Here is a 13,110-nt window from a genome sequence, read left to right as displayed (position 1 = left end):
AATGTGAAGTTACTGATGAGAAAGAGAGAAAACAGTGTTTTATTACAGATGAAACATCGAAATTTAAAAAATTAATACATAAAATTAAACCTTTACAGTAATTATAGTAATAAATATAAGAAAGAAGTAGTAAATGGGCCACGGACAGATAATGGAGTAGAAAATGACGGCGGAGCAGAGTCAGAACGTCATGCCATTTGCCGTCAATAGATGATTCACATCAAAAAACTATTTTTTTTTATGTTATAGGCACATGGACGATCAAATGGGCCACCTGATGGTAAGTGGTCACCACCGCCCATACACATTCGCGAAGTAAGAAATAATAAGCATTCCTTACCTCGCCAATGCGCCATCAATCTTGGGAACTGAGATGTTATGTCCCATGTGCCTGTACTTAAACTTGCTCACTCACCCTTTAAGCCGGAACGCAACAGTACTAAGTACTGCTCAGAATATCTAATGAGTGTGTGGTACCCACCCAGACGGGCCTGCACAAAGCTTTTTTTCTTAAATGATCATAATATAGTTTTTCTATAGCCGAGATGACTCAGTGGTTAAAACACGAGAATCTTAACCTTTATAGCTATTGGTTCAAAACCTACTTATTTCTCTATTGAGAACAGAATTAGTGAAACTGAAAAAAATAAATAATATAAACACGAATCAGACTTAAAAAAGAACAATAGTATATATATGCATATTTAATTATCGTCATTTGGATTGTGTTTGCGTTTTGAGCGCAAAATATAAAAACATTTTTGTTATTTTTTCTATATATATCTAAGAATAACTAACTCACTAACTAACTAACCAACTCGTTTACACATCAACGCATAGCCCAAACTTCTGGGGTCATTAGTAAGAAGGATTTTTGAAAATTTAACTATTAATAAAGGCGATGAAATTTTATATTAAAATACTTTATTTTTTAAGAAAGAGCAATGGAACCGATTTTATATTTAACAATTCTGAATTATGACGTGAGCGAAGCCGCGAGTAAAGCGCTAGTTAAATATATGTTCATAGTAGCTGATAAAAGAACATTGCTTATACTATTCAAGGATTAAGATGGACTGCTGAACTCAATGGCACTCTAAAACATATTTTTGTGACTATTATATTATAAAATAAAAAAAAAAATAAGAAATAAAAATAAATGTCTGTAAATGAGAAGGCTTGGAGCTTAGTCCACCACGCTGCTCCGAATTGATTAGATAAACATGTCGCTGATTCTTATCCGATGCAGGTTTCCTTACGATGTTATCATTCACAAATTAAGAAAATTAAAATTGAGATGCATATAATAGCTAGTGGCTTAAACAAATAGAAATTGCCTTGGTTTGAACCGGCAGCCCTGGTTAAGATTCATGTATTTTATTCACTGGATAATAATAATGGAGAAAATATAATATTTAAAATTTATATAAATATTATGATACTACTCACTTAGTTTTTACAGTCACGACGTGAGTAATATTAAGTTGTTGCGTCTTTTGTTTTAATCATCTAAACTTAAAACCATGACCAAATCAGTCACTGAACACCATATCCACGTTTCCGAAAAAGTTAATTAAATGTCTAATGCTTAACTAATAAAAACTAGATAGATTTAAAAAAAGAACAATTATATAACATGAATTATAAAAGCGTATATAAGCTTCTGTAAATAGTATGAAATAATTATAATGTAAAAAAAACAATAATATTCAGAACGTTGTAGCCACTCTCGAAGATATAAAGCCTTTCCCGTTTTCCTAAGAACCGACAATCACTTCCGACTTGTATAAAAACTTGGAACATCAACGGTTTGGTATCACATCGTTTCCTACCACCGGCCGTTAACTAAGTTTACCGACATGAAGACATTTGTAAGTTATTTAATATATATTAATGTGTGAATGTGTGTGTGTTGGCCAGGATTCTGTTATTTTTTGAAACGTTTACATAGTAAAGGAAATATTTTCATAATACATTTTATTATCACAAAAAATAATTCATTCGAATTCGTTTTTCAAAAATTTAAAATTTGTGTGTTGGTGTGTGTGAGTATATTATTAACTAGATGGTCAGTTTATTAATATGTGTGTCACTATTTTTTTTATAACTCATTCCTTTTTTGTTTTTTTAAATAACGTTCGATTCAAATTTGTACCTTTTGTGATCGTTGCGTTAAAATTGTCACTTAATAATTTCTTTTAATAATTTAATTGTTAGATAACTTGAATAGAAATAAATGTTCTATTGTTATAGAAAGGAAGACAATTGACACTGGTAATGCGATTTAATCTTTATTCCTATTTCCAGTAATTCCGTTAACACTTATATAATCTGTAATTATATAAATTTATATTCTAAAATGTATGCTATAAGGTTTAAAATCGAAGTGTGTATTGTTTTTCATCATTTTTCGTATAATATTCATTGTTCCATTTTTGAACTATAAGAATAATTTTCAAGCTACCGAACCTATTTTATCAAAATCAACTCGGTAGTTTTTTTAACATAAATAGGTTTCAAAGCTCGTATTTTCAAAGAAAATAAACAGCAACCTACATAAATACGTGTTAAAGGTAGAGACAGAAAAAAAAAGATCTAGTTTTTATGTAACAATTGCTAGTATAAATTGATTTTATTCAATTCTTTAAAACTCGCAAAAAAGTTATGGCAGTAGGAATTGGCATTTTATTATTTATGTTTATGTGCTAAAATATCTCATAATTGTATATATATATATATATAGTGTATCGGGGAACAATTTGCCTCATTTTATGCATATTTGTTATTGGCTGTCTTTACTAACGAACGGGAAATACAAATAACACTGGAAATTTAATTAATCTAATAAGCATATAGTAATTCTACCAATAGTAATTATATCCACAGAAAAGTGTTCACGTATTATGATGATAAACTAAAATCTATAAATATAAAAAAAAAAATGGTTTTGGTTTTTTATGCTGACCGTAGTGAGATTTATTAGTCGAGCTTTAAATATTTTCTCAAGTACAAGAATGTAGTACGATAAAACTATTTTAACCCATTACTTTTTTATTTCGCTCAAATTGGATACAAGAATAAAAATAAATAGCTCAATGTTTTACGGTAACGTATCATATAAGACAAATTAATCATATATTTTTACGTCTAGCTCTAACAAGTCCGTGTGAAAACGTAAACTACAAACAAACTCATATGTTCTCTTAAATTAAAAACACAATTTGTAAAAAAATATATCTCTCTGTGGATACACGCTGCGATTTCAATAAAACTTTCCACGGTGATAGAAATGAAATATATCCAAGTCGTACAGAATATATTGTGATAGAACATTTATTTAATATTAAATATTGGATAGAGTCAGTAGTGCAATAGTTTACGGACCTAGCGATATTGCTATATTGCGGATTCAAACCTGATATTTTTAGGTATTATCAGCACTACTGCTAACACAAGCTGTACGCTTAATTGCTAAAAAGGAGTATTAGTTATTCCTTAAAAAAGAGCATTGCCATTCTTATAAAAAAACCTTTGAGATTTTAGTGTATTCAGTGATATTTTTTTTCAGCAACGGTGCAAATATTCATTGTGTTTTTTAGCTTAGAAATAGTTTGTGCGTCGAAGAGAGACATAGGCTGCTTTTTATCGCGGAAATTATGACAAGAAAGTATTTACAGTTAAGACTAGATCAGTATAATTCAAACGAATAGTTTTTTGTTTTTTTTTTTTATAGAATAGGAAGGCAGACGATTATATGGGCCACCTAATGGTAAGTGGCCACCAACGCCCATAGACATTGGCATTGTAAGAAATGTTAACCATCGCTTGCATCACCAATGCGCCACCAACCTTCGGAACTAAGATGTCATGTCCCTTGTGCCTGTAATTACACTAGCTCACTCACCCTTCAAACCGGAACACAACAATACCAAGTACTGCTGTTTTGCGGTAGAATATCTGATGAGTGGGTGGTACCTACCCAGACGAGCTTGCACAAAGCTCCAGTAAAAAGTTTAATTTCATATTTATATCATCGCTCATGACAACGAGATAATTCTATTAAATTTTAAAACAAAATAATATATATTTCATAATAAAATTCATATATTAACAGAACATTTCAATTTTAGGAGATACATTTTAAACATTTGAACATTTTCAACAGTGAAATATACCGTGAGGTTTCTCATTTACGTATGCAAACTTCAGTTGTACGATTTTAAGATACGCTTGACACATTTTCTGTTTGAATATCGAATGAATTTATAACTTTTTTATTTAAATATTATTTACGATATAAGCGACGACTTATTTTATTCTACCTTAAATTATACAATTACAAATTAAGATTCTCTAAATAGTTTCTATCTATAATGGGTTAAAATGTAGGTTTCGTTGGTTTAGTGGCTAGCTTGTAAATCTGAAGGTCCGAGGTTCAGGATTTGAATCCCGTTAGATCAATAATAGTAGTAGCAACGATATGCTACGTCCATACTCCGATGAGTAAGGAAGTTTACCCCACTCCTAGGAAAGCATGTAAAAGTTGATCCTGCGATTGATTTCCTTCGAGTCGGAAATCCATCTGAGAGCGAGACAATTGAGGTGTGGTCTGTGATTCAGTCTTGGAAATCATCTTTTTCAATTACAAAAAAATATATAATTTTATTTCTTGCTTTTCACACTTACTTGAAATAAGAAATGAACTTTATTAATAGAAAAAAGTTACTCGTGATTTACTAAATTGTGTTGTACTAAAAATAAGTTAACAATAAAATAAAAAATACGAAAATTTTATATCGATTTAAAAGCCATCCTATATTTTTTTAGCGTAAATAAATGGTAACACAAAATAGTGAAGGGAAAATCTCCAGTTTCAAAGTCGATTGAACGATTACTATTGCCCGGTTAGGAGCTCATCCATGTGAAAATCGTCTGAGAATCCAATTTATTCCTATTTCAAAAGCACGAGTAGTAATGGGACTATGTCGATATATTGACATATTATATTATTGCGGTATCCTATCCGTTTAGGGATGTAAGCTGGTATTATTTGTATATAAATAATAGTACCCAATTTTATGTTATATATACAACAGATACTGTTTATTATATAATCTTAGTTAAGCTGATAAGCTGATATTTATTGTATTTGTCTAAAAAGTAATTTCATAGGCTTCAAAGGACTAAGCGTATAAATCAATTATCGTTTGATAAAAAAAACTTGGCAAAAATCTGCAAATCAATTTTGGACTAAGCAGATATTCACGTTGGCGGCATATACAAAATAAATATTAAAAGAAAGAATATATATTAATCTCGATTGAATTATTTTAAATCAATTTTAAAAGCGACTAATTTGTAGTTTATGTAGAAAATAGTCATAGCGTTGAACTAGTATGAAATAAGGCCATTAGATACTGAGAGTGAAATTAATATAAAACCTAAAAAAGATACACAACAATTTCGATTATGTATAAGAGAAAGGAAGTTATTTACACGATATAATATAACAAAACGTGTAATTTTGTCTGTTGACGAGCCGGTTAGCGTGGTTGGTGCTTGCCTTTCACGCCGAAGGTTGTGGTTTCGATTCCCACCCAGGACAGTTATTTATATTATGAACATGTCTGTTTGTCCTCAGGGTGTAATTATCTATATTAATATGTATTTACAAAAGAAAAATAGTATATGTAGTATCAGTTGTCTGGTTTTCATAGTACAAGCTCTGTACAAAGTACTATAAATTGGGATCAGATGGCCGTGCGTGAAAAATGTCACAGGATATTATTATTATTATTGTTACTCTTTATAAACTTATTCAATCGCGTGAAATTTTACATTTCAAATAAATGTAATTTAAAATATTCTCGATGCCATTTAAACGCAAACTTTTACGTTTGAATTAACGAAAAACAAATGACTGAGCAACTTAGACATCTATTATCTCACCATAAAAGAGGATTTTAGTTAGTTCGATATATTTCTATCAACATTAATATATACTTTATTCAAGTATAAGCAAGTATATTCAATATGAGGACATTTAATTGTAATTTCTGGCAAAACTGCCGAGAAACTTGGTCGTTATTTTCTTTGACAGTTACAAATTAAAATACAATTTAATTTATTTATCCCTGATAACAAGGCAACACTATATCGTACAAACATAAAATCGCCGTTACAATTAATCGTTGCTCGCAATAAATCGATAGTAAATATTTTTACAGACATCACACTACGGATTAAGAAAAAGCGGTTTATTTACGGATATATAACATGTCCCTACTTTGTCCAATAAACCAACGTAACAAATTAACGATTACATTTCTGTAATCGTTAATTTGTTACGTTGGTTTATTGGATATTTGTTTTATAAAATGCTAAACATCTAGAATAAACACACGTACCGAAAGTGAATGGCGAAAAACGTAATAAAAGTGACTATTAAAATGTTTTCTGAAATTATTTTTAAGCCGGATTGGTTCAGTGCGTGCCATTTACGGGTTTAAATAATCGTAACAAATATTACCTATCTCTTACATCGTCGTGTGTTACCAATATTAGAAACTAATTTGGTATGACCTTTGTGCCTGTTCTTCAAACTGGAACACAGAAATACTAAGTTTTACTTATAGAATATTAATGGTAGGTACCGTTACCAGACTTGATTGTACGAAAGCCTATCAGCAGTAAAATATATTATTTTTTAATCCATTCTATCACAATAAAAAAATTAAACATTCAGAATATCTTTGCATTTACAAAAAAATAAAAAACTAGGATTTTTAAGAAAACTTAGCTACTACTGGGTAATAGATTACCTATAGAATCTATATTTTATAGATTATAATCTCGGATCAAAATATTATTTTTTCAAACAATACAAAATTAAGCGATTTACAAACGAGGGCCAATAAACTTAACCCCCTCAACATCGAACGCTTTTTAAAAGACGTTCATAATTATGTATGACATATTGTGTGAAAAGTGCACTTTCTCCATTGTGAACTAGGACTTGTCGTTTAGACTAGACTAATGTAGCAAACTCGTTTCAACGAGAAAGGCCGGTAAAAGGAACATTCACTAATACGTATATACATTTAATAGCTGTCCGTACATTCCATTTTACTTTCGGATATGATCTATATGCTTACCTTTTTTATAGGTTTTTATTGATTACCACTATGTAACATTTATTTTATATATATATATTTTTTTTAATTTCTGTTTAGTCATTATTTATGTGCTTGTCTCTCTTTTGATTGAAGGAGCAGACATATTTTAAAATATTATTCCACGATGTAATGTACTCGTAAGTGTGTATCGTTTGTTGGAGATCCTTTATAAATAAATATCAAAGTCAAGCCAAAGTCAGTTACTTGGGTGGACAGGTTTCCATGTTTCCGTATCACGTAGGAGTTAAAATATTAAGAATCTAACGTTTTGGTTAATCCGTAAAATTAATTTAATATTACTCAAAACGAGCCATTTATTTAGTTCGTCAGAATCACTCTCAACATCGATATTCGTCCCAGTCAAGGTCACTAACCTCTGTATGGACGCTTAATTCTCATCAGATGTAATTTGTAAAAAGTACATCTAATATAAATAGTTGATAAAATTAGCTGTACACCTATAATAATTCGTGATTTAATCGTTTCATAAAAACAAAACGATACCAAGATTTAAGCGACAACGCCATCTACTGACCAAAAGATCAAACATGAGGAATCCGATGTTTATATACTTAGCGATAGTATCAAGGAAGTGATAATCTCGTCTCAATTATCTCAACTAAGGAACAGATAATTTAAAACATGATAATCCTGTTTGAACGCATAGAACGACGTGCAAGTGAAATTATTGAAATTTGTTGGAAAACGCATACTTTACTATCCATTAAATTTACCGATTAACCGACCAATAAGGGTCCAAATCTTGTTGTTGGGGTTGTTAGATAAAAAAATTGTACCCATTAGTTTTTAAGAGTTGTCAGCCCTGAGTGTTACGATAATATTACGAAAAGTTACTCGTGTTATATAAGATTACATTGTTACAATAAGTTCAATGGCATAACGGGTTCAGTAGACCGTGGCGTTATTCATTTCGATTTAGGGATCAATTGAAATACTGACAAACCAAAAACTAATACTTGAATAAATCAAATTATTCTACCAAGCTATCTATATATTCGGTTAGCTTATTTTGCATAGAATTTGAGTAATATTTCTAGTGATTTTATTTTAATTAATTTGCACGATTATTATTGGTACAAGCTAAACTTTTAGGTTAAGTTTTCTTAGAGTATTATCAATTGCTTACACAGGGCCTTTAAGTATGTCATATGTAAAACATTATATATATATATATAATTTGTGAAAGGTTTTTTTTGTCCCGTCTGCTACCCGATACTAATCATTCGATTATGACGCCAAATTATGGACAGCCGCGAAATTTTCTGAATTAGTACAACAATTTTATAACAGGTGGTGCGCAATTATTTTCAACAAATAAAAGACACGCGAACAAAGCTGCAGGCAACAGCTGGTTTGTTATAAAAGTAATATAAAATAAATCAGATATGTTATTTTAAATTTCATCAAACTCAACTTTCTCATTAGTTCTTTTTAATAGAGTTCATATTCAACAATCATTAAGCAATTACGTTTTTACATTCGAATAAAAATATGTAAAAATGTTTATAGATTGGAAATAAACTCGGACGCAATCATATTGTATGTTTTATTTTGAAGTTATTATTTCCTATTTATTTATTAAGGTAAATAAAGTAAACCGTTTTCATATGTTTACTAATTTAGGCTTATTACTCGAAAAAATAATACTATATAAAAATTCGTTGATTTTCATTTAGAATATATAATAATTATTCAATTGCATATCATTTACATAACTATTTAATTTGATTAGTGAAAAAGAGTAATCAACGTGAGTCTTAGTTTACATAACGGGCGGTAGCTTTAGATTAAAATTATCTGTAACGTCACGAATCTAAAGTGTTTTTAAAAGCTTACTTTACTTGAATAAAGAGTTCTTTGATTGGATATTTTAATATTCAATAAGCATGAACGTTTTAAAGTCTAATAAAACCTTTAGTTTATTTTTTAATATAGTATTTATTAAATACATTATTTTTATTTCTAAATGCAGTAGAAAATCTTCAAGTTCATATTTTTTAATTCCTCATATAACGACAGGCAACGTTATGCCAACAAAACAATCAATACTAGCAATTATTAAATGAATTAAACATTTTTTTTAAATGTAGGAAGAAAACGTGCATACAAAAATTAGGAATAATGCATTTATAATGTAATCCCGAAAGTTCGATTGTGATGCTCTCTGAAAATAAAAACATATGCGTATAAAAAAAAGCATAATCAAAATAATAGAAAGATACAACAAAGGCAACACGAGCAACACGTCTGTGAAGATTTGTTAATTAAAAATAAGACTATGTAACACTTATATAAAACATCGGTATTGATAGTTCTACATAAGTAACTCCATTATGCACAACGACCAAACGATCGTGATCTTAAAGTGAAAGGTTTAAATAAAACGATCCATTGATTTTTTACATAAAAAACTGACAACATTATTCAACAGCTATTATTTAAACGAAGACTAAAAAATGTAATGGTAACTTTAACTGAACACGGATGTAGATTTCAATAAAAATTACATTTTGTTGAGACTCATAATAAAATGCTTTTTTGTTTTACTTGGTGGTCCAGTTTTGTGGAAGTCCGTGTGGATAAGTACCCCTTACTCATCACATTTTTATCACCAAATAGCGATAAATAGTATTACTGTGTTCTGTTTGGAAGGATGAGTGAGCCAGTTTAATTACAGACAAGGAACATAACAGTTCCCAAGGTTGGTGGCATATTGGAAATTAAAAATGTTTAATTTTCTTACAGCGCCAATATCTATGGGCGATGATGACCTAACATCAGATGGTCTGTTAGCCTGACCCCTGCCAATGTCATAAAAATAGATAGCACAATTAAATAAAATTCCGTGGAGAATTCACTAGTTACACATGAGGCAAAGATTGCATAAAATCTGATTGTTTATATACTGAACTCGTTTGCATTAAGTTTACTACAGCACCGAGATGTTCTTATCTTAAGATTGGTATTGGATATTGAACATTCAAACTAATTATTAAAGTCGCTTTTAAATTTTTAATTTAAGTTTTTATTCTAACAAATTATCTGTTTATTAACAAATTATATATTTGTATATTGTGGTTCTTTGGCCGCTCATCCAGTCACTACTTGTTTATTATGTTTTCCTACAGTAACATTTCAAACATTAATTTAAATAAAATATTACGGTTGATTTTAATTCAAATTTAATTAACGAAAATTAAAAAAATAAACATTTAAAATCGTTTAAAAGTTATACGCCACTGCATAGCGCCATACGCTAAAAGTTCGATTCAACATCCTTAAAATTCATACTTTTTGAAGCACATTCGCGAACTAAAACCCGCTTCTCGGACTAATTTGCCGCGACTGAAACTTTCATGTGGAGTTTTTAAAATTTGAGAGCCAGAACCGATGATTTACGGATCCGCTTGGCTAGCGATGCGTTCAATAATTGCCAATTAAATAAATTTAACGAGATTGCATCAGCGCTTTCCGCCCCCGGCCTATTTCTCTTCCCAACAATGCTTGACAATGAATTGCCTTTATGTTTAACTATATAAATGTCAGGCAAGTGTCGGCCCTATACAAAAAAATTACAATATTGACACAAGTGACGTCAAAAATAGAAGCCCGATTTATGATAAATTTTATTTATGATATTAAATATTTTTATCAGAACAAAATTTATCGTTTCGACGTCAGCTATCAAAAAAATACATCGTAGATATTTTGTGAATAAAAAAAGGTTTAATATATATTTGATTGATATATCACTTACTGTGATATATCAATCAAATATATATTAAACAAATATATAGATTTTACTAAGTGAATTACTATATAATTACTATTTCTTTGTTAACGTTATTTCTTTGTTGACGTCAAAAATAGAAGCCCGATTTATGATAAATTTTATTTATGATATTAAATATTTTTATCAGAACAAAATTTATCGTTTCGACGTCAGCTATCAAAAAAATACATCGTAGATATTTTGTGAATAAAAAAAGGTTTAATATATATTTGATTGATATATCACTTACTGTGATATATCAATCAAATATATATTAAACAAATATATAGATTTTACTAAGTGAATTACTATATAATTACTATTTCTTTGTTACAGATTTGTTTACTGGCGCTGGCAGTTGCCACTTGCAAGGCCGGATTCGATTCTGGATATGATCAAGGAAACAACGGGCTAGGAGATAATGGTGGAGGTTACCACTTCGCTGCATCAGGCGGAGGCGGAGGTCATGACTTTTCGGGAGGACAAAATCACGATTTTGGTAATGCTCAGGGTGGACATGACTTCTCTAGTGGTCAAGGAGCTCATGGATTTAATGGAGGGCAAGAGGGTCACGACTTTTCCGGAGGTCAAGGCAATGATCATACCTTTGCGATCGCTCAAAACCAAGATTTCTCAGGACACGGTCAACAAAACTTTGATGCTGGCGGCCACGGTGGCGGACAAAACTTCGGTGGCGATTCATATCTTCAAGCCGTTCATGATTTAGGTCACAATTTTGAAGGTGGTAATGCCGGTCATGGCGGTTTTCAAGGTGATATATCTGGTCATGGCAACGAAGAAGGAAATGGCAATTACGGTGGACATAGCTTTGGAGGACATGGCAACAACGGTCAACAAGGTTTTATCCTGCAAGACGGTGGCCACGAGTTTGGTGATCAACACAACTTTGGACACGCTGAAGCTATTCCAGTAGGTGAGCACATTGACGAGGAGCATCCCGTTGAAGTACCTCTTTACAAACACGTGACTGTCCCGATCCACAAGCCAATTCACGTGAATGTGCCCAAGCCTATCCTTATTGGCATTCCTCATCCTTATCCCGTCAAGGTTCCTGTTCACAAGCCCGTAGCTGTTCCTGTTGAGACTGAAATCTCTATTCCAATTGAAAAAGTTGTTCCATACCCCGTTGTTAAGCATGTTCCTTACCCTGTTGAAAAGCACGTTCCTATCAAGATCGAAAAAACCGTAACAGTTCATGTGCCCCAGCCTTACCCTGTCAAAATCCCGGTTTACAAAACCATTCATCATAAAAGCCACCACTAATTAAGCTGTATGTGTGCTCTAATGTATGTAAGTTCCGTGCCTTGTAAATATTGTTAACTAATTTTAAGTCATTTTCAACTGTCTTCATGTTGTAGTTGATTTATTTATTATTAAGATTGTTGATGTTTTTATGAATAATATACAATGTTACCATTTAATAACTTTCGTTTGATTTAATAACTAAGCTGCCCGTGATTAAATTTAAAATTTGTTGCTGATAAAAATCAGCTTATTAATTTAATTATCACACAACGAAAACGAAATTGAAGTAGATAAACTTATTAAACTAAGACGAGCACATTTAAGTAAGAATTAAATCACACCTTCTAACTTACCTCAATTTCGGCAATTCGCCTCTCTAGTGAAGAAAGGAAAAACCATTAATATAATAACACCATGAAATATGTGAGGAAATGATCACTGTCCGTACTGTATTTCGATCACACTAGCCAAACAGGCAGCAGATTTTTTTATAGTGTACAAATGTGCATAAGTACAGTTTTGCTCTCTATTTTCCCCGTCTATGTATCCCGTCCTTGATCAAATAGAGAAAGAGAGAGAAGTCAGGCTCTAAATTCATGGTTTTGCGTGCGTGCGTCTTCGAGGCACTTGTGTGTTACATCTCTATGCTGGCTGTTATTGAGTTTTTGTTGACACCAAAAATAAAAATAAAAAATCTTCAAGACCAGATAAAGCAATTAAATAGTGAATTAAAGATAATATTGTAAATTAAATGATTAATAAGTCTAATAATAGAGTTAAGTTGCAATGTAATTTAGAACAATTGCCTCTTTATTATCAAACACTGTAAATTAATGTCTGTCGTTATATAAAGGACTTGAGAGATAATAATTGATT

The 13,110-nt window shown here is 30.9% G+C and overlaps 1 protein-coding gene across 1 annotated transcript; it reads left to right on the top strand.

Annotated features, from left to right (window-relative positions):
• Positions 1–1,842: 1,842 nt before the first annotated feature.
• LOC126777568 (uncharacterized) lies at positions 1,843–12,275 on the top strand. Its single transcript, XM_050500631.1, has 2 exons — positions 1,843–1,871; positions 11,305–12,275. Exons 1-2 carry the CDS (start codon positions 1,860–1,862, stop codon positions 12,250–12,252), a joined length of 960 nt encoding a protein of 319 aa, XP_050356588.1. The 5' UTR covers positions 1,843–1,859; the 3' UTR covers positions 12,253–12,275.
• The last annotated feature ends 835 nt before the right edge of the window (positions 12,276–13,110 follow it).

This window comes from Nymphalis io, chromosome 23, assembly GCF_905147045.1.
Source record: "Nymphalis io chromosome 23, ilAglIoxx1.1, whole genome shotgun sequence".
Taxonomy (NCBI): domain Eukaryota; kingdom Metazoa; phylum Arthropoda; class Insecta; order Lepidoptera; family Nymphalidae; genus Nymphalis; species Nymphalis io.
This window is presented reverse-complemented; position numbering and strand designations above follow the sequence as displayed.